General features: G+C 36.3%; 2 protein-coding genes and 1 pseudogene across 8 annotated transcripts; 2 read left to right on the forward strand and 1 right to left on the reverse strand.

Moving 5' to 3' along the window:
• Positions 1-1471: 1471 nt before the first annotated feature.
• On the reverse strand, positions 1472-8705 carry LOC137960301 (uncharacterized). Of its 3 annotated transcripts, none has more exons than XM_068807881.1 (4): positions 8245-8705; positions 7614-7761; positions 6031-6155; positions 1472-1693 (listed from the first exon to the last, which is right to left on the reverse strand). In XM_068807881.1, exons 1-3 carry the CDS (start codon positions 8297-8299, stop codon positions 6050-6052), a joined length of 309 nt encoding a protein of 102 aa, XP_068663982.1. In that variant the 5' UTR covers positions 8300-8705; the 3' UTR covers positions 1472-1693; positions 6031-6049. The 3 variants fall into 3 exon arrangements, with proteins under 3 accessions (XP_068663982.1, XP_068663983.1, XP_068663981.1); XM_068807882.1 differs by lacking the exon at positions 1472-1693 and adding an exon at positions 1719-1892; XM_068807880.1 differs by lacking the exon at positions 1472-1693 and having other exon boundaries at positions 5893-6155.
• LOC137959323 (pentatricopeptide repeat-containing protein At4g19220, mitochondrial-like) lies at positions 2186-4459 on the forward strand (annotated as a pseudogene).
• A 3096-nt stretch (positions 8706-11801) lies between the features above and the next one.
• On the forward strand, positions 11802-19867 carry LOC137959280 (uncharacterized). Of its 5 annotated transcripts, XM_068806673.1 has the most exons (17): positions 11802-12272; positions 12622-13859; positions 13947-14134; positions 14317-14552; positions 14984-15052; positions 15248-15320; positions 15488-15644; positions 15741-16032; positions 16135-16249; positions 16401-16564; positions 16965-17039; positions 17206-17605; positions 17939-18005; positions 18368-18419; positions 18582-18613; positions 19290-19489; positions 19579-19867. In XM_068806673.1, the coding sequence occupies exons 1-12, from the start codon at positions 11949-11951 to the stop codon at positions 17392-17394; spliced, it is 3120 nt and encodes a 1039-aa protein (XP_068662774.1). In that variant the 5' UTR covers positions 11802-11948; the 3' UTR covers positions 17395-17605; positions 17939-18005; positions 18368-18419; positions 18582-18613; positions 19290-19489; positions 19579-19867. The 5 variants fall into 5 exon arrangements, with proteins under 5 accessions (XP_068662774.1, XP_068662773.1, XP_068662775.1 ...); XM_068806672.1 differs by having other exon boundaries at positions 19290-19867; XM_068806674.1 differs by having other exon boundaries at positions 19293-19867.
• Positions 19868-24156: the final 4289 nt, after the last annotated feature.

Below are 24156 nucleotides of genomic sequence, written 5' to 3' on the forward strand. Positions count from 1 at the left end.
TCTTAAACTCCGGTTGTCCCTTCCTCATGGCTCTTAAAGAAATTGAAAAGACATTTTAGTAGAAATACATTTTTAGAGACTATTACTGGTTTTTTCAAAAAATATTGAAAATACATTTTTAGTAGAAATACGTTTCTAGAGACTATTAGTGCATCAAGTTTTTTGGAAACATTTTTCTAATTGAAAATTCTTATTAAAAAAATCATATAATTTTCTAAGTAAGATTTTCCTACCGAAATGACTAGAAAATCGTATAGAAATTTTTTTAATAAGTATTTGATAGTTGATGTTATAATACTTTTAGCATGAGGCAATTTTCATTGCAATTTTGTGTTTGACATTTTATTTGATTAAAAAATTATCAATAAGTATAGTAATATATTAGATTGATTATTAATTTTTATTTATTTTCCTAGATGAGGCAATAAGAGGTCCATTTAACTTTCCTCGAAAAAAATTAAAATATTTCTTGTAATTTTCTTGTAAGTCACTAATAGTAATAGGATTTTATTCAAAAAACTTTTTGGAAATATGTAACATAGGAAAACATTTTTAGTTTTTCCTAGAATATAAATTTTCAACCAAGTGCACTAAGGAGGTCATAGTAAATTTATGGCCATATTCAAAAATTACAAAATAAGTTAAACAACATTTGGGGTAAAAAATATTAATATTGGTACATTCTAATCCATTATCAAGATTCAATCCTAAACCTCCTTATCATTCTTTTTTTAAAATGTATGCATAATTTTATATATAATTTATTTGACATATATTTTATCTAGAGTATTAAATGTAGGTTAAGCTCCCTATCATAGGGCTCGATACAATTTTAGGTTTGAGGTTAGGGTCGACTTGAACTCGAGTTCGAAATATTTAAATCAAGTTCGGCTCGAACATAAGAAAGTTTGAACTCAGCCGGATTTGATGTCACCCTTATGTCTAATTTTAAGTAGAGGTCATGCCCAATTTTATGTAAACTAATTTTATGTAAAATGTATACTCAATTTTATGTATAATATATGCATAATTTTATATATAATTTATTTAACATATATTTTTTAAAAAAATTTTAAATATATGTTAGAGCTCGAACTCGAGACATGTATTTTTTAAAAAGTTTTAAATGAATGTTGAAGATCGAACTCGGCTCGAACTCGATTAAAATTTTTGGGCTCGAACTCAATAACAATTTTAGGCTCGAACCTAGTCTCAACTCGAGATTGAATTCGAAATATTTAAATCAAACTCGGCTCGAACATAGGCATGTCGGGCTCGACTCGGTTCGGCTCGATGTCACCCTTGGACAGGACTACTCGGCCTATTGCTGAAACAGGTTAATAGGTGTTGGCTGTCCAGCAGCCAATCTTAACAGATTCGTGACTTCTAGTGAGAAGGATAAAAGATGATGGAGGGGGTTCCTCCTGTTCAGAGGCTCCCATAACAACAGTTACTCGTCACGGATGTGTCACTGATTATTTTCTAACAGTAAGTCGGGTAAGTTAGAGAGGTAAATGGTAAGTAGTCTTACGGGTTCAGCAGAGGGATCCGCCAGGAACTGAGGACAATACAGTCACACCATAAGAGATTTTCTGTTCCTGCTTCATCACTTACAGGATCAAGTAACAATACAAGACCAAATCTAGTTTGCCAAATCCTTAACTGCAAGCCGTCCATATCAGCACCCTCCAACCTGGCTTTTCAGAAAAATTTGATGAGAGAAACAATCTAGTCAAACCAAAAACAGAGCACATACAGGCCACTCAACAAAATGCTGCAAAGGGACCTATCATCTCTCCAAGCATAGACTTAGAAGTTATTGATGCCTTTCATTGTTTTGCTTTGAAAACGGGAAGTCTTGCCCATGTCTCCACATCAACCGATTTTTCACTCTGTATGCCACAGAAGGTTATTTGCATTCTTTATGGTCTCTCTTTCATGGCATTTCTAACAAAGATCTCATAGCGAATGCAATGATGAGTGCATATGCCTTTACAATAAATGCTTCATTAGTGCATTAAGATTTTTTTTATACATGCTGAGGGATATAGAGTGAATCTACAGTCTTCTAATTGATATATCTGCATTATCTAATTTGAAAAAGTTACAGCAAGGCGGGGTTGTGCATGGAATAACCTTAAAATGGGAGTTGAACTCAAATTGTTTCCTTTGAAATGAACTAATAAATATGTATGCAAGGTGTGGCCTTTTGAACTCTGTTGAGTTTATGTTTGCAAAGATGGAATTTAGAGACTCGACTACTTGGAATTCAATGATCAGTGGGTATCTTCATAATGGATATACTGAGAAGTCATTAAGTTGTTTTACCAAGATGAGCTTCTTGGGTGTCCATCCTGATAGCACTAGTCTTTCTCGTGTCATCTCAGCATGTTCTTGTCTAGGAGAACTGTGTATTGGTGAATCTGTTCATGGTTTGGGATAAAGATAGCGTATGATGAAAAATGAAATCTTTCAGTCCCCTGGATCTGATCTCGTTCTACTCAAAATGTGACTTCATGGATGCAGCAGAAAAGTTATTTACAGAGCTAACACACAGGGATGCGATTTCATGGAACTCGATGATTGAGGGGCTGGCAGAGCACGGAAGAGCCACAGAAGCCTTCAATCTTTTGAAGCAAATATAATTAAACAGGACTCAACCAGTTTCAGTTAGTCCCTCCCTTACTACAACTGTGCACCAAGTATAGTTTGTTACGTGAAGGAAAAACAGTTCATGGATTTGCAGTACGTAATCAGAGAGCTACAGTTCGATTTGCCAGTAATTAAAAGCCATTTGGACATGTATACGAATTGTTATGGTTTATGATTTGCTTACCATCAGTTTGCATCCATGGAGCACAGAGATTTGATCGCATGGAATACAATGATTGCTGGATACTCAGATAATGGGCAATAAAGGCTAAAATGTTGCTTTGAGAATTGCTTCAATGGGGTCCACAATGCAGGTTGTCTACAGTTTTAGACATTCTCCCTTCATGCAACTCTAGAAAAGACAACCAGTTTGGAGAATCCACTCATTGTTGGATGGTCACATCTGGATTTCAGGAAGATATTTTGGCTATTAATGCACTGATGCTGATGTATGTTAACAGCAGAAACATGAGAACTTCACTCTCATTGATGGAGACTAACAAGGCTGCAAGTGATATGGTATCTTGGAATATAATAATAGTGGGTTCTATACCGAATGGTTGTTACATAGAGTCACCCAAAGCTTTCAACAAAATGTGGTTTGATACAGACATTGGTCCAGACTGTTATCTCCGTCTTTGGAAATCTTGTACTCAAGGACCATGCAGAACTTATTCATGGACTTGCTCGGAAAATACCGAGTGATCATGATAATCAGGTGAAAAAAGTATTAATAACTATGTATTGTTGGTGTAGAGATATTAGCAGTGCAGAATTATTGTTTTATACAAGTCCCTACTTCTAACCTTTGATTATGGAATTGTATGTTATCTGGTTTGGCACTCGATAAGGATGGTAAAAGGGCCTTAGAACCTTCCACCGTCTTGAATTCAAACCCAATGAATTTACGATCATTAGTATTTTTGTTGGATTTTTGGGTTGAGCCCAGTTCCATCCCAAAATGACTAGCCTATGTCTATTGCTCAACCTTATCAACCATTAACTTTTCTTCTCAGTTTTCAACGTGAAACTTTTTCCCACTCAACACTCTCCCTCATGTCCAAGCTTATACATAACAAGCCTTGAGACGTGGGCACAAATCCTTTAATGGAGCACAAACCCTCTAATGGGGCACATAAACTCCTTCATGGAACCTACAACACACATATAACATGGGGAGCACAAATTGGGTCTTAGCCCACACACAACCTACTCTGATACTGTTTTGGATTTTTGGGTTGAGCCCAGTTCCATCCCAAAATGACCAACCTCTTAGTAGGCCTATTGTTCAACCTTATTTTCAATGTGGGATTTTTTCTCCACTCTACAATTCTAACTGTCTGCATTCAAATAGGAGCACTAAGACATGGTCAAGGAATTAATGGTTATGTAGTCCGATATGGTCTTCAGGGGAATAGTTTTATGTCCTCAACACTTGTGGATATGTACAGTAAGTGCGGAAGGTTGGAAGCAGCTGTTAAAATATTCAGAAGTTCAGCATCATTTCAAAAAAAAAAAAAAAATTCAGAAGTTCATAGGACAAATTAGTTGCATCATGGAATTCAATGATTTCTGTTTATGGATTTCATGGGTCTGGTACAACAAAAATCAAACTATTTAATACGACATGTGAATTGGGAATTGAAGTTACTTCAAGCACCTTTATCGCCCTCCTCTAAGTGCTTGCAAGGATCATGGAGATCTTGAAATAGGAAAATCAGTCGCTAAACATCTATTTGCCTTAGAACCTGAGAACACATTTTGCTGACAAATGTGTCCTCTGCAGCATGAAGGTGGAATGACATAGTTGAACTTTGGAAAGAAATTCAAGATGAGTAGAAGCCACCAGGTTGGAGTTCTATAGATCTTTTGCCCTAGTTCTAACTTTGATATGTCAGATGGTTGGAAGTTGCCAGTTTATAATACCTCCATCCAAAAATCAGGACCAGGAGTCAACACCAATAGATATTATGCATAGAACCACATACAGCAAGGCTATTATGTTCTATCTGTTGAACCATTTGGGAGCACATAGAGATGGCAGAAATTAGAGATCCATTTGGCAATATGCGAGTGCTTATAAGAGATCAAATATTTTGTGCATATGTTGAGAAGCGTCAGAGGACAAATCAGTTGCATGTTGGAATTAAATCATTCTCTCACATAGGTTCCTGGGTGGTAAAGAAAGTAAATGAACTGTTTAATGAGTCATCTAAAATCACCACAAGAACTTACAACACCCTGTATCTGCAAGTGTGCACTATGGCATGGTTGATCAGGTTGGAGGAACTATAATCTCTAAGAACCACATTTGGATGGTAGCTCTGCCGCTAGACCAGAACTACAAATATTTTTGTAAGATTCTTTCCAACTGTAATGAGGTTTGGTCAGTTGTTCTCAGTGCTGCATGGACCGTGGAGATCTTGAAATGGGAAACTCAGCTGCTCTACTTTTTTTATTTAGAACTTGGGAATGTCAGAGTGGTTCCGTCCACTCTTGTAGGAGGTAGCTTTCCGAACCTAACAAATCAGTCTGTTGGGTGTATTGGCTAGCCTCTATCATGGTATCAGAGCTGGGCACGCCACGTCCCGCGTTCGAATCCCGTAAGAGGCGGTCAAGAATGGGCAGGGTGGGTGTCAGAGTGGTTCCGTCCACTTGTAGGAGGTAGCTTTCCGCACCTAACAGATCGGTCTGTTGGGTGTATTGGCTAACCGCTGTCAGGGAATATTGGTTACTGGCTGTCACAAGAAAACAAGTATTTGAAGTATGGAGATTGTACAATTTATTTGGGTATTGGAATGAAGTTTGAGATATGTGTTAAAGAAGACACCAGTGGTAGTTTTATTGATAACGCATCCTAATTCTTAAATAATCTAGTGGGAGCTGACAAGCAGGAGCACATTTTCCATCACAGAACCATCAACTTGGAATGGAACTAAATAAACTACGAGGGGGATTGCACACCATGATTGTTAATTTTACTGCATTAATGGCTGTATGTTTTGACCAGAATTTTTTTTACTGTTTGATGTACAAGAGGAAACAGAATCAGCTCAATGAGCCGCTAATTCAGAAATATCAGTGGATTACACAAACGATGCCAGCTCATGCAAACAGATGCGTCTTAACAACAACTTGAGAACCTCATAGTAGAGGTTCACTTGTTTCTTGCCCTTTCTACTTGGCACTGAAAACCTATGACCATACTCAGGTTAGCCAAGGGTACATGCTCATGACAAGTTCAGATGTTTACCTCTTTGATGCATTTAATATAAATAACCAAGAACATGAAAAGATAAATAAAAATCTTCACATTTATGTGAAAGTACTGTTTCACTAGGCATAACATGAAACTGTTTTTTATATCAATTTCTGTACCTTCTTTTTCACTCCTAATTTACTTGGACTCTTGTTGACAATCTGTTCCGATCTTATGAGCTCCTTTATTCACTTGCTCAAGCATGTAGTTTCTCTTCATTTCTTCTAATACAGAGTCATTTGTGCTGCCAAGAAAATAGAGGAATAAGATTCTCAACCATGTCATCAGTATAAGTTCACAAGCTTAATCTTTGTTTTCAAAAGGCTTCCATCAGGAGATATTCACTTCAAGCAGGTAACATGGCCACAATAAGCACTAAGATACCCACTAGATTATGCGTAATTCTAAAGATCTCACAAATTCAAAATCTCCAATTACCAAAACCCTACAATCTGAGTACAGAATAACAAGACAGAATTTAGTCATTCACAGAAATTTGACAAGAAAAGGAACTAGGACAAATAAATGGAAAAAGGGGGGAAGAAGCTAATATGAAAGGAAATCAATTTTTGGTATCCAGCTACAGCTGACATGCCAATTGATGATACCAATTAGGTGTAGGCATCGGGTTGGGTCAAACCCCAGGTTTGGGTTTCGGGTTTCACCCTATAGGTCGGGGATGGGCAGGGAAAAAAACCGTCGGGTTTTGGATTGGGGACAGGGTCCCAAACCCGACGCGCGGGGAAGAGGCGGGGATGTGAAACGGGATAGGGATGAGGTGGGGATATGAAACAGGGGCAGGGACGAGACGGGGATGGGGATTGGGTTAGGTCAGGTTTCAGGTTTTTTGTTGTACGGGTTTCAGGGTCGGGTTCAGTTGGGATTTAGGGAAACCCAACCTGTGTGCACCCCTAATGCCAAGTGATGAGACCCTGTCTAATTTGTTTTGAGTGTAAAACTTCAAAATCAGAATTATTAATTTTCGATCACAGATTCTCAAACTACTTCATAGTGCTTGGAGAAAGAAAAGCCCGATCCAAGGGAGAGAAAAGAGCTGAGAGTACTTCAAATCTGAGTAATGCAATCAAATTATTAACAACACGAACATGCTTAATTCTTTTTTATTTGGTTTCATGTTGTGCATAATGCAAAATCTATAACTGCTTTAGCTCAGATTGGTGTTACTCTTCTTCATCTTATTGAGAGTAATTCATTCCCCATTGATGTAGGATGACTGTGTTGGTTTGGGGGACCTTTGTTTAGGCCTTTTTATGTCTCGTATATTCTCATCTTAATGAAATTTTAACTTTTATAGAAAATAAAATAAAATAAACAAGTTAAATTTGCAGACCTGAAGGAACTGAATGAGATGTAGGTCCTTGACCATGTGAATAAGAATGTCATAAATAAAAAGGGTAAACAATCTAGATTGTTCAATTAGCAACTCTTACATGATACTCGGTGCAACACACAACGCTGCGTATTTCACTTTGGCAAATAAAGATGAAGTAAATCAGCATTTAAATCATTATATAAAGACTAGAACTAGATATGTGAATAAAAGGGTACATTTCAAATACATACAAAAGAGTCTTGAGTGCATTAGATCAATGCAATACGTGCCACTGCAAAATGTCTATGCTCTATAATGATAAGAAAAAAAATAGCAAGTAAAATTCAGGGTTTCATTTGTTAAACTTACTACTGATGAAGACAGGTATTTAGTTCTCTTGCTTGTTTCCGACATTGCCAAACAACGGACAAAGTTCTTCCTGTAGCACATTCAGCATATTTGGAGGTATAGTGATAGCACTCTTTAAGCGCCTTTTGCTTCATTATGCTGCGTAGAGCTGAAAATATCATGATTAAGTTTTTAACCAACCAAAAGACTCGAAAAGGGGAATGAACATGAGAATAATCAATAACAAGCAACCGAAGCATTTCTTTATCCAGAATAATCAGATGTTACATTTGTTCTATTAAGCCCAACCAAGGAACGCGAAACATATGGATTCACTGATTATCTGAATTTGACTGAATAAAGCAGTCCAGAACGATCGCTTAAATGCATAAACTAAATAACAGTAACATACGAAATTTTTCCATCAATATCATTTAATTTCAGATTCCACAAAGAACCAGAGGTAGATCACAAAAAGAAAAATAATAATGTAGGTCTTATGCTTTCTAAAAATTAAACAAATTGAAGTCATGCTGACATAGCCTGCTCCGCCGAATGCCATGACATATACCAGAAACAAATAAAATTAAAAAAATTGTAGGTTCAGTGCAAAGAAAAGGAGATAAGTAAAAAAGGCAAGGATTTTGTAGACCTTCTTCCTCTTTCTTCTTTACATGATTTTCTCTAGCTTCTTGGACGTAACCCATTTAGGGATGAAGAGGAGTAGCTGAAGCACAGGACAGCCAAGTGAGTAAAGCAGTGTGCTTCAAAGCTATCGGCTCAATGCTGATGCTTGGTGGCCTGCTGCCGTGCCTGTTTTGCCTCAAGTGTGAAACGAGGACGTTGGTTCCAGATGTTTGAATTTCTTCTCAGGAGAAAGAAGAATTGGGTTAAAAAGGCGTCGAAGAATCTGGATCCCCGTTGGGGGCTAAGGTGCTAACAACGACTTCAAACGATAAAAACTTGATTAACCAACATCATGATAATGTATTCGACTATGAGGGTGAGAGAGGAGAAAAAGAAGAATTAGAAGACGAAAATGAGAGGAAGAGGGGACAAAGGCGAGAGAGGGAACACCAGGGAGACGGAGAGAGTTTTAGGGAAAAGTCTAACAGAGAAGAATGAAGTATGACTATAATGCCCCAGTTAGTGCTCTATGTACACTTATACTAGTACAAAAGGGTTAGGGTCACTGGGGGGGGGGGGGGAAGTGAAATATAGTTTGTATTTTGTTTTTCCCCTATTTCAGGCATAAAACAATGGTAAGTAAAATCTGAAGGGTCGAGCTCGGATTTCAACTATATTTCACTTTCCCCCATTTCAGGCATTAAACGATGGTAAGTAAAATCTGAGGGGTCGAGCTCGGATTTCATTTACCATCGTTCAAATACATTTTGCTATCGAAGGGATAGAGGAGGAACCTTTGTGGAACGAGGTTTTAGAGAATTTTTTTTTTCTCTCTCATGACCTTCAGCTTCTCTTCTCTCTCGGCCTCTCTCTCTTCTCCCTCTCGACGTCCGTTGGAGTGCCGCCTCCGTCGTCATTGCCCGTTGGCCCGTTGCCTCCGTCGTTGTTGCCCGCTCGCCCATCACCGTAGTCTCCTGCCAACTGAGGAAGACAACCCGCAGGAAAAATTAAACCGTCGTAAAAATAATAATTTATACTTTTTATTTATAAAATATTATATTTTATTTATTAATATATTTATTTTATAATTACTATATTAAATTATTGATTTAATAGTCATAATTAAAATATTGTTAAAATAAATATTTGATAAATTGTTTTGGTGTAATTATCCCATTGCTATAATTAATTCAAGCAATGGTTTTAAATTTTGTGACAATATATTATTAATTAATAATACATAAAAATATATTATGTTATTGATAAATATATTTTTATTTATTATATTAAATTAGTGATTTTTAATGTTAAAACATATCTTATGTTATTAAAAAATAATTTATTTATTTATTATATTCACTTATGTTATTATTTATTTATTTATTTATTTTTATAATTTATTTTAGTCGCACGTACTCAAAAGGAGTTTGCAGTACAATCTGTAAAAGCATCATATTATCGAGATGTTTTAGCAATTCAGATGTGGCAAAATTATTGACTATTATGTTTTGATGCCACTAAATATTTTTTATGTTGTACTTTTGTATGAACAAATATAATTTTTTATATTACAAAGGTGATTGAGTTATATTTGTATTATTTTTATTTTTATTGTTACGATATTTGTGTAGTGCGCAATATAGTACGATATTTGTATAATTATTTATATTTAGATATTAAAAATTTAAAATTTGATTACAATTTTAATAATATAAAAGTAAGAATTTGTTTAATTATTATATTTAATATATTTTATTTATTAACTAATATTAATTTAATTTTCTGATAGTAAGATATATCAAAATATTTTATTTAATAAATAATTTATATACACTTTACACCACACGAAACAAACAAGAACTTTATACTGCACTTTCCATTGCGTAAACTAAGCACAAACAAGTACTTTACATTGCACTTTCAATTGCATACACTAATACAAACAAATACTTTGGGGGGGTTAGTCCACAATGAAGTGGAATGAATTTCCCCCGCATTACTTAGTTCATACCACTTATGGTGTTAGTCTAGAATGACTTGAATTGAAATGAGATAACACCATTTCATTCGCTAAGGCAAAAACGGGGGAAAACTGTTTCCTACCTATTTTGAGAATCATCAGCTTTCCACGCGCGACGCGCATTGCTTCCCCCCCCCTCCCCCCCCCCCCCCATTATGCTCTCCCTCTCGTCAGCCTCTCCAGACGATCTCTGCTCCCTCCCCCGACCATTCAACAAAGTATTTTTTCCTCCCTCTGCCCCACCCTCGTCGGCCGTCCTCCCTCTGCCCCCACCTCTGTCGCAGAGCCCCTCGGCCTCCCTCTCTTCCCCCCCCCCCCCCCCCTCCGCGATCGTTCAGCAAAGTATTTTTTCCTCCCTCTGCCCCCACCTCCGTCGTAGAGCACGGGAGGCTCTGTCACAGAGCCCCTCGGCCTCCCTCTCTTTCCGCCCCGCCCCCCCCTCGGCCTTCCTTCCTCTCTCTCTCGACCTCTGTCACAGAGCACGGGAGGCCAGAGCCCCTCGGCCTCCCTATTTTCTCCCTCTCGGCGCACCGTCGGAGCGTCGCCGTTGCCTGTCGCCATCGCCGTTGCCTGCTGCCGTCGCCGTTGCCAAGCCCGCCGCAGAGGAAGACGAAGACGATGTTTAATTTTTCCTAAGTTTGGAAAAATTAAACATCGTCATAATTGGTTTAATTATCCAATTAATTAAACCATTAGTTTTTCATTTTTTTTGTTAATATATTATTAATTAATAATATTTAAAATGTATATTATGTTATTGATAAATTAATATATTTATTTATTTATTATGTATTTATTTATTTTTTATTAAAATAGTGAGTTTTAATGTTAAACTATATCTTATGTTATTACAGAATAATTTATTTATTTATTTATTATATTCACTTATGTTATTTTTAAATTATTTATTTATTTTAAATAATTTATTCTAGTCACACGTAATTAGTATATTAATTTATAATAAACTATAATCATTAATTGGTTTAATTATCCAATTGTTATAATTAATTAAACCATAATTATTGTTTTAATTTATAATAAATTATAATCATTAAGTAATATAATATAATTTTTCATTAATTAGGATATTAATATATTCTAATACTGCACGTTAAATCACTTATAAGTGTAGTAACCACGCTTATTTTTGTTAATTATATGTTTAGGTATATGTTCTATTTAAGTATATTATAAAATGTTACTTATTCTCTTTTTTATATCATATTTTTCATTTGGGGGCACTAACACTGGAATCTGTTTTTCAGCCACTTGAACTCGTCTATACTGACACCCAAACATGAGTTGAAGTGGAAGCAATTCATTTCACTTCAATTCAATTTTCCACTTCATTGTGGACTAACCCCCCCTTTATATTCTCTCTCACTATCCCAAGGGAAAATAATTTTTATTGTATTTCATTTCCCACGTACTTACGTTATGCACTAACCCCCCCCCCCCCCCCCCGAAAATACATTCAAACACATTTTTTACTTTATGAACCTTCAAAGTGCATTCATTTGTAGGCCCAATATTTCTTTTCATGGCTCTTTAAAACAAATTTTTTTTCTCAATTGTTTACAAGCGAAATTCGAGATAATAGATAGCCCCATTCGTTCACTCTCTTCTGCCTAACAACCCTAACCCTAATTCCTATACGTAATTGTCGTCGCCCTCAACCTCAACCCCCCCCGCCGGTGAATTAGCCAGCTATGGCCTTCGATGAGCCAGTTTCTCACACGAAGCACCAGAAATCGCCTATCGATGAAGCAGAGGAGGGTTCGAAGCGTCGAAAACACCATCACCATCGTCATCACGGTCAACGTCATCGAAGCAAACAGGACCACGAGAAGAGTGAAGAAACTAACAGCATCTCAGCGGTTAATTCCCAACTCGATGATGACAAAGAAGAAGGGGAGATTCTCGAAGAAGAGGAGGATAATAATAACGATGAATTAATAAGGAACGCGGGGTCTGATGCAGAATCTGGAGAAATAGAGCCGGACGAGGGGTCCAAATCGAAGGATGATAGAGAGGTCAGTCCCTTTCTAACATATTTTTTAGGTTCTTAAATGGATTTGGTTCTATTCGTCTTGGCTTCTGCGAAATTCTCACCAGTTTGAGCGTTGGATTGATAGGTGATCATGTCTCGGGTTTTAGTTACTTGAAGTATATTGTGATTTCAGGTTTGCTTATCCCTTTTTTGAGATTACTGCAAATAGAAATTGTTAGATGTGGTAACATGCTTTGATTTTTGGAGGAACCAGTTGAGGAATTTCGAAGAAGAATAGCTATTTTATCTTGTCACGGGGTTTCTTATAGCAAGATCAGAAAATCTAGAACCTGATGTAGCGCTGCCTAATTGCAAAGCAATTTCTTGTGCAGGTAGTGCAGGCCAAGCGGGCTGAAGGGGGAAGTAACCTGAACAAGAAGATTTATGAAAAGCTAAGGAAGGAGAACACGGAGTCAAGTTCTGTCGGAGACATCGATACTGATTTAAGAGATGGAAGTTTACCACTTGCCAAGGAGAAGGTGGGAAATGTTGAACAGTTGTATTCCGAATTTGATCTCTCTCGGTCTAATGGAGGCAGTGTTAATGGGGACTCTGGCCATAATTTAGATAAAACGAATGGGAGAGACATCGTATCTAAATCCCCAAAAAGAGATGCTAAAATGGAAAAATCAAGAGATTCCAAAAGGTCCGTAAGGTCGAGGTCAAGGTCACCCATGAAAAGACCAAGTTTAGACTCATCTAAGCGGAGGAAAAGAGACAGGGAGTGTGATTCTGAAAGATATGATCGTAGGATGGATATGGAATCAGATTATAAGAGATCTGTTTCATCTCAAATTTTGGAAGACAGGTATGCAGCTATGGAAGTGTCAGCAGCTTATACCGAGCATTACCATGGGGATGTGTCTGGGAGAAATAGTTCCAGGTCCCATGATCATTTGATAGAAGCATTCTCTCTTTCCAGAGTTGATAGGTCAACTGTTTATTCTTATGACTGCAATACTGATCGAAATAAATCACCTGTGAGAGGTAAAACAAGGACTGCTTCCGACCATGAACTGCTTGACAGGTATGCACGGGAGGACCATTACTACAGAGAAAGAGCAAGGGATGCGGAGATGGCTAGAGAAAAGCATAGGGAAAGAGAGAGTAGCTGTAGTTATGGTCGTCAAAGTGGTCTGGATATTAAAAAAGATAGAGACCGCAACAGGAATAGAGACAGGGTGATGGAGGTACACAAGGAAAGAGAGCGTAGCTGTAGTCATAGCCGCCATAGCATGCGAGAGAGGGAGTGTGAGGAATTAGAAAGAGGGAAGGAGATGGAGAAGGAAAGAGTATGTGATAGGTATAAGGAGAGGGAAAAGAATGGGGAGAGGGGTAGGGATAGAAACAGAGGTAAAGAGAGAGACAGGGAAAGAGATGGGGACAGGTTTAGGGATAGAGATAGATATAGAGAGAGAGACAGTGAGAAGTACAGAGATAAGAGTGGCCGACATCGTAGAGATGATGGTCCTGAAGGTAGTCATCGCAGTCGAGATAAGATGGATAAGATAGGATCAAAAGAATTACAGAAGGAGCCCAACAATTTGCAAGTGGGGAAGGAGAATACAAGGTAGAATTAAGCCTCTCATAGTTTTCACTGTGTATTTGGAGAAATTTTTTTCATCTTTCTCCTATTTACCTCATAATTTTTTTTCAGAGACGCAGTTGAACAAGAAGACTATGAAGAGCGAATTGCATTGAGGCTTGCAGAACAGGAAGAAGAGGATGTTGGAATAATTAAAGAAGAAAGTAGGAAAAGGCGACAAGCCATTCTAGAGAAGTATAAACAGCGGCCAAAACTTTTGGAGCCTCCAGCTAATCCTGTATCCAGTGATGCTGTTGAAGGTAACTCGTGTACCATCAAGCTTAAGTTGGATTTCTCGCTATCTCATACCTATATTTATAGTGTTCTGCTGCATCTTGCTTCTGTTCAGCTGTTTCACCATTTGCAGCAGCAGTTGCTATCTTTTTATAATTATTTATTTTAATTAAAACATATCTAATATCATTATTTTATGCTTGTCTAGTGACAGGAGAAAATGCATCTACCGTTACCCCCAAGGCAATGGCACAGTCATCCCCTGCAGAAACTGCTGCCAATGTTGCAAATCAGGCAGGGGATCAGGGCTTTGACAACAGACATGATTCTGCAGATGATATTACTGATACATTATTTTCTGTTGGAAAATCACCTATTCAAAATGGAACATCAGCTTTTGAGAAAACTAACTTGGCAGGTGGTCTTGGCGATGGTACTCCTAAGGTGTGGCAAATTCTCTTATGTTTCCTCGAAGAGCAAGATTTATTGCATGTAATCAGTATATTTATGTAACAACTTCACTTTTTTCTCTGAATGTTAAAACACCGGTAGTTTTCTTTTTTCTTTTTTTTCTTTTTTTGACAAGTAAACCACTTGTAGTTTTACTAAAAATATTGTTCATATACCACATTTAGTTACGAAGTGTTCCTGACATTAGGAAAAAGAAGGATGGAATGAACCATGAGAATTTTCTAATGGGTCGAGATTTTGACTCCTATAAAATTGATGGTAGATGCTCCTTATTGCGTTTTAATTTTTTTGCAAATGATTTTTTTTTGGTTTTACCTAATTATTTGTTATGTAGCTGAGTTGAAGTAGATTATTTAATTTAAACTTTTCCCATCTTCTTACACATGCATTATCTATTTGTGCAGAGTGAGAGATCCTCAGATATGTTCTGTGATGACATATTTGGAGAATCACCCACTGGTGTTCGCAAACCGGTATTCTCATTGTCTTCTTTCTGTGTTTTGATATCCTTTGTTGAATAACTGAACATCTAAGTTGGAATTTAAATATAGATTTTGTTTAAATAAAATAACAGGCTTTATCATGGTGCATAGTGCATTCCCCTACAAATTGATATTTATGTGTTTGACTTTCTTATGTCACCTATGCTTGTATCCTACTTTTTACAGGGGAAAGGAGATGACTTACAGCTTGATAGGGGTGACCTTCATGACAATTGGGATGATGCAGAAGGCTACTACAGTAAGTCATTGATTGATCACTGCATCTCTTCTTTTCTTCTGTTTGGTTTTGATTATGAGTCATGTATATATGTTTCTGGCATGTTGATTGATTACCTGCCAAATTAGGTGCTTGACTTGAATTGTGCTTTACTACCATTTGTGCTTATGTATTTATTTTCTTTGCAGGTTATCGATTTGGAGAAGTACTTGATGGTCGATATGAAGTTATTGCAGCGCATGGGAAAGGTGTGTTTTCTATTGTTGTTCGTGCAAAGGATCTTAAGGCTGGAAAAGGTGATCCTTTAGAGGTGGCAATAAAGATTATAAGGAGTAACAATACTATGTAAGGTTTCATACTCTTTCTGATCATAGTTTCTAACACATTCTTATGTTTGTTGAATTTTCATGTTGTTGATAATCTGGATATTTCTTAATGAAGGTACAAGGCAGGTTTGGAGGAGCTGATCATATTGAAGAAGTTGGCCGGCTCAGATCCTGAGGACAAACGACATTGTGTTAGGTTTCTTTCAAGTTTCAAGTATCGAAATCATCTTTGTTTAGTTTTTGAATCTCTTCATATGAATCTTCGTGAGGTTCTAAAGAAATTTGGTCGTAATATTGGCCTTAAACTGACTGCTGTGAGGGCATATGCAAAGCAGCTTTTTATTGCGCTGAAGCATCTTAGAAATTGTGGTGTTCTTCATTGCGATATCAAGCCAGATAATATGTTGGTATGCTTTGTGTGCTAAAGTTATTCTCAGTTACTTCTAGTTTCCTGAGCTTCCAAGGTTGCATGCATGACCTGAGTTCATTTTACTGCACTGTTTCTTTAGGTCAATGAAGCCAAGAATGTCCTCAAGCTATGTGATTTTGGTAATGCTATGTTTGCTGGAAAGAATGAAATCACACCCTACCTAGTTAGCCGTTTTTACCGTGCTCCTGAAATAAGTAAGTACAACCTCTCCTGTTTGCTGCTTCTACGTGCCAGTGAAGATTGTGTGATCCTTCGTTGTTTATTTTTTATTTTTTACATGGTTAATGTGATGCTTATATAGTTCTTCATTGTTTATGGCTTACTTTGGAGGTTGTTTTGCTGCAGTTCTTGGCTTGCCATATGATCATCCGATGGATGTATGGTCAGTTGGTTGCTGTTTATATGAACTTTATACAGGGAAAGTCCTTTTCCCTGGTCCATCAAATAATGACATGCTGCAGTTGCACATGGAATTGAAAGGCCCTTTTCCAAAGAAGATGCTCCGTAAGGTGGGGCATTGAACTTTTGGTTCTGCAAGTTTGTATTGTTTGGTAAAAGCATAAATTTCTTTTTCTTGGATGTTTTATGGTCAACCAGGAAACAAGTATCTTTGCTAATTTCAATCCCTTTTGAACTTTTTCCTTGTTCATGTGATTTGTGAATGTGTAAGAATTTTTGAAGTTCATCTAGTTTGCAGTAATCTTAGTGTAGTGTATTTATTGAAAGATCTTTTTTTTTTAAATTGTATTTATTGAAAAATCTTAAAATTTTATGCTTAAAAAAAGATCTTAAAATTGACTCTCATTATTGGTACTGATTTTTTTACTGCAACACCTGCTTATGGCTGTGATACTTGTAATCTTACCATAAACATTTCTTTGATTGTTATTCTGTCTTTCTTTTAAACAGGGAGCATTTGCTGATCAGCATTTTGATCAAGATTTGAATTTTCATGCTACCGAGGAGGATCCTGTTACCAAGAAGGTAAACATTACTAATAGTTTGTTCTGATCTATTATATGGTGGCATTTTTTTAAGTACTAAGATGTATGTATTTCTGGCTCTCTTCCCTGAGATATGCAATTATTTTATTTGATAATTATGTCAGAGATTTCTAATGGTCTTTGCTTCAATTTATTTTGTTCGACAGACTGTGAAGAGGCTGCTTGTCAACATTAAACCCAAAGACATCAGTTCACTAATTATGAGCTCTCCTGGCGAGGGCCCCAAGATGCTTGCAAATTTTAAAGACCTTCTAGAAAAAATATTTGTCTTGGATCCGGAGAAGAGAATGACAGTATCTCAGGCATTGGCTCATCCGTTCATCACGGGCAAGTGAATAAAGATGCTGAATTTCTCCAGAAATGCCAATGGGCATTTCTTGCTTATATGACCTAAATTTATATTGAGCTGTTCTAATTTTTGGGAATTTATCTGTCTATATCTCTGTGTTGGCGGGACCTGTGGATGAAGCACCGAAGTGGAGGGTTGGGGTTGGAAGATCATCTTACTTGGCGATTCTAATCAGTGGGATTTTTTCTGTTTAGATTGTAAGACAACTCGCCAAAGGCGTTTTCATCTTCTGTAAATCTTATCTTGATGGTGGATTTTGTCAAGATTTATATAATTTCTTTCACCTGAGAATTTCAAGCTGTTTGAACTCTTGACAGTGTGCAGGTTTAGCCTGCGCTATTGCCAATCATTAGAATGTTATTCTTCCCTTTCTTCTTCACTGTATTCCCTAGTGAAATCTATTACTCAATGATTTAGATATTTTTGCCCTGTGTGTATGTGGCATTTTTATATTTTAGTTTCCTCTGTTTCTTTTTTTATGTTTTTTGATTGCTTGGATCCTGGAGATTCTAATTCTGCCTTTGATTCAGGGTTTCTGCTTGTGCAAATGAAGCAACCAATTCACTGCTTTATATGCTAGAAGGGAGCCAAAAGAAGGTACCCTGGTTTGTTTGATAGGAAGCTTGCTGTGTTAGACACCTTAGGATAGCTTGAGATTTGCAGCTTCTTATATGGCACAATCTATTTTTAAGTGTTCATTTCATCAATATTTGAAATGGTTTGTTTCATTAAATCCCTTATTCTGTGGTCAATCAGTTTTTTTGGGCATGAGGATCGAGGTTAATTGGTTGCAATTTTTTCTCACTAATTAAGTGAATCTTCTGTAGAACTTCAATTATTGATTGGGTTTTTGTCAGTTTCATATTAAATAGAAGCTCTAGTGCTTAAAATTTATACTTTTAGTTATTTATTTTTGTAAAAGTATTTCTTGTCTGATTGATGTTTATGTGGTTCTGGAGGCTTTTCGTAATGGAGATGGTTGGGAGTGGACATGCTATCAAATTTGTATTGGTGAGTCATCCCTGTCCTTTTCTTCCTATATTACATACACACTTTTTGTTTTTATTGTAATTTGTAATGTTTACTTCCACGTGCCTCTTTTTTAGCATGAGAGTTACTAATATATTTTGTTCTCTTGCCTGTTTCTGTGTTTCTATTTTTTTTATAACATAGGGATCAGGAGCTAAATCTTTTTACATGTTTCTGTAAGTGCTATATCATTGAACATTTAAATTGTTTTTTTATATTTGTATTTTACATCATGCTTCTCTTTAGGAGGGCCTATTGCTTTTAACAAACTCTGATAATTAGCTGCCATTGTAATCCTTTTTTTGTGCACACTCTTTTTTGGCTGCCTGAAAGCATTTTTTGCATTCTTTTAATATATATATTTTTTTGTTTGCTTTCAAAACCCAATGTCTCAAGTTTTTTAAAGACTTCCAAAATTCTGTTGTTTACTACTGTTTAAGCACTTCTTGAGAGTTTTTCTTTCATGCTAATTCTGTTTTTGAAATGATGACTAACTCCCGATTGTAAAGACATGCATTTTAAGGTCATGTACTTACTTTTGGGCAGCTCATCTATTTTAGAACAGGATGCACATCTATCTATTTTACAATGATGTATTTGAGATGCTTTGTGGCTGTTTGGACTTCTCTTCTGTTTTCTTCCAAATCTGCAGGTCGAAGTGAATTATTGAATTATTATTTTTTTTTGAAAGAAAAGTGTGAATATATTGCTAAAAGAGAGAAATTATTATTATTGAATTAATTAAAATCAGTTATTTTGTTGTTGCTGTTGTCAAAATTGTGTTTTGTTTCTTTTGCCTTTCCTGGTGGGCTGTTACTTCTTTTATTGTGCAGCTAATTTACTTTTGTGCAGAAGGCCTGACTTGGTGCGCTTAGGGATGTCTCTGTGCCTTCTATTGTTTGCTGTTTAAGGAAAGGTTGAACTACTATAGAAAAGAAAGGCTGAAGGCCTGCAAGGCTAAATATCCCATTCTTAGCAAGTCCATTGGTCATAATGTTGGCTGTCTAATTAAGCAGTCCAAAACACAGCTTCAATACTTTATTTTTAGCAAGGTGTTGAATACAACTTCAATACATGAGAATTCAAAGAAATTACTGATTGTATCTTCATGTATAAATATCAAGAATCTTTCTTTGCCCAGGATATACAATCTTCAGAATCTCCCTCAATCACCACTGGAGCCAAGAAAGACTGGGCATTGAGAGAGCCCATTTTACAATCCATGCACTTCCACAGTCGTAGACGCAGACTCACCGACCAGGATAGGATAACAGAGTCTGTCCTTGTGATCATGACACAGCACTACCAAACCCTGCTGGCATGGGGTTGCCCTAGATCTATTATTGAAGTTACTACAGCCCATAAATGTTTAATTTTTTTTGCAATACTGCACTTGGAAATTTGTCAAATACACGGCCTTTTCAGTGACACGTCCCACAGAGTAAGATTTAGCTGAGGGTGGGTGCTTAATTTTATTCCAACCATATACTCCATGAAACAGTTGCAAGGATGATCCATCATAGCAGTAGTCCATTTTTTAAAGAGGGAGACTTATACTGCTGATGAAAAGAGGGAGACCTGAAATAGTAGTAGGCATACCTTAACCCAAAATGCACATGACCAGTTGTCTCATCTTCGAGCGGACAGAGTTGGCATTTCAGGTCAGTTGGCTGGCACCCTCTTCTTTGTAGCTGGTCATACGTTTAGGAATTTCCTTTCCGATGAGTTTAATCCTTTTTCTAAAAAAGGCTTAAACTACTAAAACTATAGTTCAGGTTCATCAGATATTTATGTGAAGGTCATGATGTGATGTTGTCATTGAACAGATATAAATGTGGCATGCCTTAGGTAATTCCGAAGATAAGATGTTGTTGCTATGAAAACATAATAAAAAAGAGACAAAAGATTAAGTCAATTCTTATTTCTTTTGATGACTCTTACAAACTTCCAGCTTCAACATAAAAAAAGCTCTTTTCATTACGAATCCCACGTCAAATTATGCAGTTCATATACATTTGTTTCCATATAAAATGTAGAAAAGACTCATTTTATGTCTTTTTAACAAATCCTGCTAAAGCATTTTAGTTGTGGTTTATGGCTGCAGAAAAATTAACCGCATCACGGGTATGTCATGAGGCACGTTTACATAGTTTGTGACATTTTTCTATCCTTTCTTGGTTATTATAGCTGCAGAAAAATTAACTGCATCACGGGTATGTCATGATGCACGTTTACATTGTTTGTGACATTTTTCTATCCTCTCGGTTATTAACTGTGTTTAATAAAATAAAAGTGGTATAGTATGATGGGATGTGTGTTTTTTGAAAAACAATATTCTCTTTTCAAAGTGCACATGCTTGAGGCTAAATAAATCTAATTATGTCTTTAGTTTACCCTTGATTGTCTTACCTTGACTGAATCTTTCCCTAATTGAAAGGTGTTGGATCTTCTTTGGGTTGTATGTTGTGGTCTACTCTGCCAATTGCAGCCACTTAGTCTTAACTTTTTCCACAGGATTTTTTTTTTCCTTTTTTTTGTTCGTTTGTTTTTGGTTTTCATTTTTATTTGGAAGAAAGAGGGAAATGGGATTTAAATCCAATGCAAGTCAAACATGCAACTTTCTGTCTTGAAAAAGCACACAAGTGTGGTTCTGTTTCGATGCTTCTTGCTGTAATTTAAGGAAATGCAGACACATAATGAAAGTAGCTAAGCTGAGTTCCATCTCTTGTTGACTTAGTGCTGAGACATATTCTCTTTTTGTATTTTGTGGTGAAAGATTCTGTAAGAGAATGAAGCAATCAATAAAGTGTTGCCTTCTCTTGTACTTTTGAAGTTGTTATTGGTCATGGTTTAATAGGCAGGGCAGGCATCTTTAGATTTATTTTATTATAATTATTGGATGCCTGAGCATCTATCTTTCCCATCTCCTTCCCAAAGCGGTTAAATGCAGGATTCTTGGTGTCACAGAAATCATCTTTGACATGGTGAAAGTTCTCTTTGGTAAATATCTTTAGGTTTGGATGTTGACTAATGGTGGTATTTTTGTTTGAATAAAGTGGTACTAAAGGAGGTTTGTTGTATGGTATTTGAGTGTCATACAATAGAAAGCGGAATATCCTTGGTGTGTTTGGAGGATTTAGTTCTACAAGAGCGCAGGAGGCAACACTTGGTTTTTTCTCCGTTGCTGATGATGGTTTCTTTGCCTAGTAGCATTCATTTCAGTTGCTACAGTTTCCATTTGACTCTGTAACCAGGATAGGGTTTTCACTAATTGCATCTGTATGTTTTATTCTATGGGTTATGTACTATATCAACAGTTGATTTGCGGACCTGCTAATTAATTGCTTGGTAAGATCTATAAAAACTGAGATGTGTTCAGATGGGAATGGTTTTCTTGGATATTCTTGAGTACTTGCGATAGATGCAGTTTACTGTTGTAAGATGGGTGATGTCTACTAGTAAACCTTTATCCCTGGTATGGTGGAAGGCTCCTTACTAGCAAGGCGTTAAGTTTGGCACCTTGATGAGTGTGTATTCTTTACCAGATCAATGTCATAGTTTTGATGCGGTGCTATAACTCTTGTTATGAAGTGTGCAGTTTACCCTCGAACTTGTTGCCATGGGTGGTCTTGGGATGATCACTGTTTCAAGGTGCTGTTGTAGTGATGATGAATCCTGGCCAAAGTCGAGGGAAAGAAGAAGAGCGAGCCAATAAAGTTAGATGTGGGTGTTTGGTGTAGAAACACAAGAAACTAAGGGCCTGTTTAGAACGACAAAAAAAGGAGAAAAAAAATTATGTTCTGGTGTTTGGCAGCAAAGAATCATCGAGAGAGAAAAGAAAATAAGAGAGAAAATCAGTTATTAATAAAAAAATTTTAAAAAAATATGGAATTTGTAGAGAAAAAAAATGGAAATTTGAGAAAATTTTAATAAAAAATTAAAAATATTATTATTTTTTAATTGTATCTAAACAAGAGTATTTTATTCATCCATTTTCTATGGAACTCGTTTATCCACCCTATAATTTGGCTTGGACTATATAACATTATCTTAGTAAGAACTACGGATTGGATTTCTTCCATGCAGACGCCATTGTTACATGTTGCAGAAATTCGAAGTTTGGATCCGACTTTAGACCAAGTAGGCTTGCCTGTGCGTATGATCAGCAACGCCTAGCATTTGCAGTTGTAATGGAAGGGGGTGCCAAAGTGGTTTGAGTCTCGTTTTATACGACTAAGGTTTGGTTCTGTCCCCCTTCCGATACAGATACAAAAGGATGTGCATTAATTGTGTCATACGAAGGCTTTTGATCTCATTTTTGCATCCCAACTATTGGGTCCTTTTGATACATTTTTAGTAGGCGGGGATATATCTAAGGTATGTGACATCAAGTTCAACAATGTTTGAAAATCTTTGCTCTTCACAACAACAAACAATCATATCTATGTGCTTGATGCATATTGTGGCGGGAAGGTTTGTTAACCTACTTGAAGTGCCTGTACTTTACTTCGTTCCCGTAGTTACAAGCCTTGCTTACACTTACACTTTTTCTCTCTGTGTAGTTAGTATCAATAATTGATTCATCCAATGTCTTTTTATTTTATTTTATTACTTCTTACTATGATTATATATATTATTTTTTGCTATGATTTCCTTTCTCTGGGATGTTTTTGCATATACAATGATAAAGATGTATAATATTTCTTCTTCATGCATTGATGTAGATTTAGAGTGGAACCCTCATCCAATGTGATAATTGAAGCAACTTTACTCCTGATGGGTCTCGGGTATTGATTCTTTGTAATTTGTTCTCTTCTGTAGTTTTATTCTATTTCATTATGGGTAAATTTTCTAGTTATGGTTATGCCTTTGTTTTCCAAAAATGAAAGGAAGGTAATGGCTTCTTCTATTTTGACCTAAATTGGTACTCTTAAGCGACTATAAGAGCTGCTGAAAAACCAACAATTGATTTTGGAAGTGTAGCATGTCCCTATTGTAGGTCTTTCATAATCAGAATTTACATTTATCTCAGTGTTGAAAACGAAATCAAATATGTATTTTATAAAATGAAATATTAACTTTGGAATTTTTGTTTCTTCTTTTTCAAGCTTTTCGATCCATTGTCTCTAGTGATTTCTAACTATTCTTTCTTATTTTTTTCTGATCTTCTTGGGTTCATTTTCTCTCTTTATAGTTTGGATAGATTTGTGGATTGTGGGGTACTACGAAAGGTGTAGAAGTGTGTTTTTTTGTTACTAAAGGGTTGTGTACCCACAAGAAAGAGTACCAAAGAGATACTTTTCATCTGAAGCTATTTCAGATAAATATTCTCATGTATTTGGGTTGTATAGATTAACATCATGATCTCGGCAAACAAAATAATGCTTACTTCATGGTTACACTGATAATGTGGAAAAAAATGTTGCCTTAACTCAAGCATTAAGTACAAATTGTATGTCACTAGAGAAATTGATTATGTGCCACCAAAATCAAAATACCATCATTACGAATAAACAATTAATCTTATACACCCAATCATTTTCTTAAATCTAATTATTTGCATTTGATACTGGTTTTGGATGCTTAAAATGTCATGGACTTGATGGTAGTGACAATATGGTTATTAACTTGAAGATTTCAGTACTTAGAATGGAACCTTTCAAGCTCTAGTTGAAGATAAATTAAAGGTATTAGTGAATAGAATTTCTTGTAAGCATCA

The sequence above is a fragment of the Aristolochia californica genome, unplaced genomic scaffold (genome assembly GCF_029961685.1).
Source record: "Aristolochia californica isolate CCGP_79_NKW_82.1479 unplaced genomic scaffold, dmAriCali1.0.hap1 SCAF_3, whole genome shotgun sequence".
NCBI classification, from domain to species: Eukaryota; Viridiplantae; Streptophyta; class Magnoliopsida; order Piperales; family Aristolochiaceae; genus Aristolochia; species Aristolochia californica.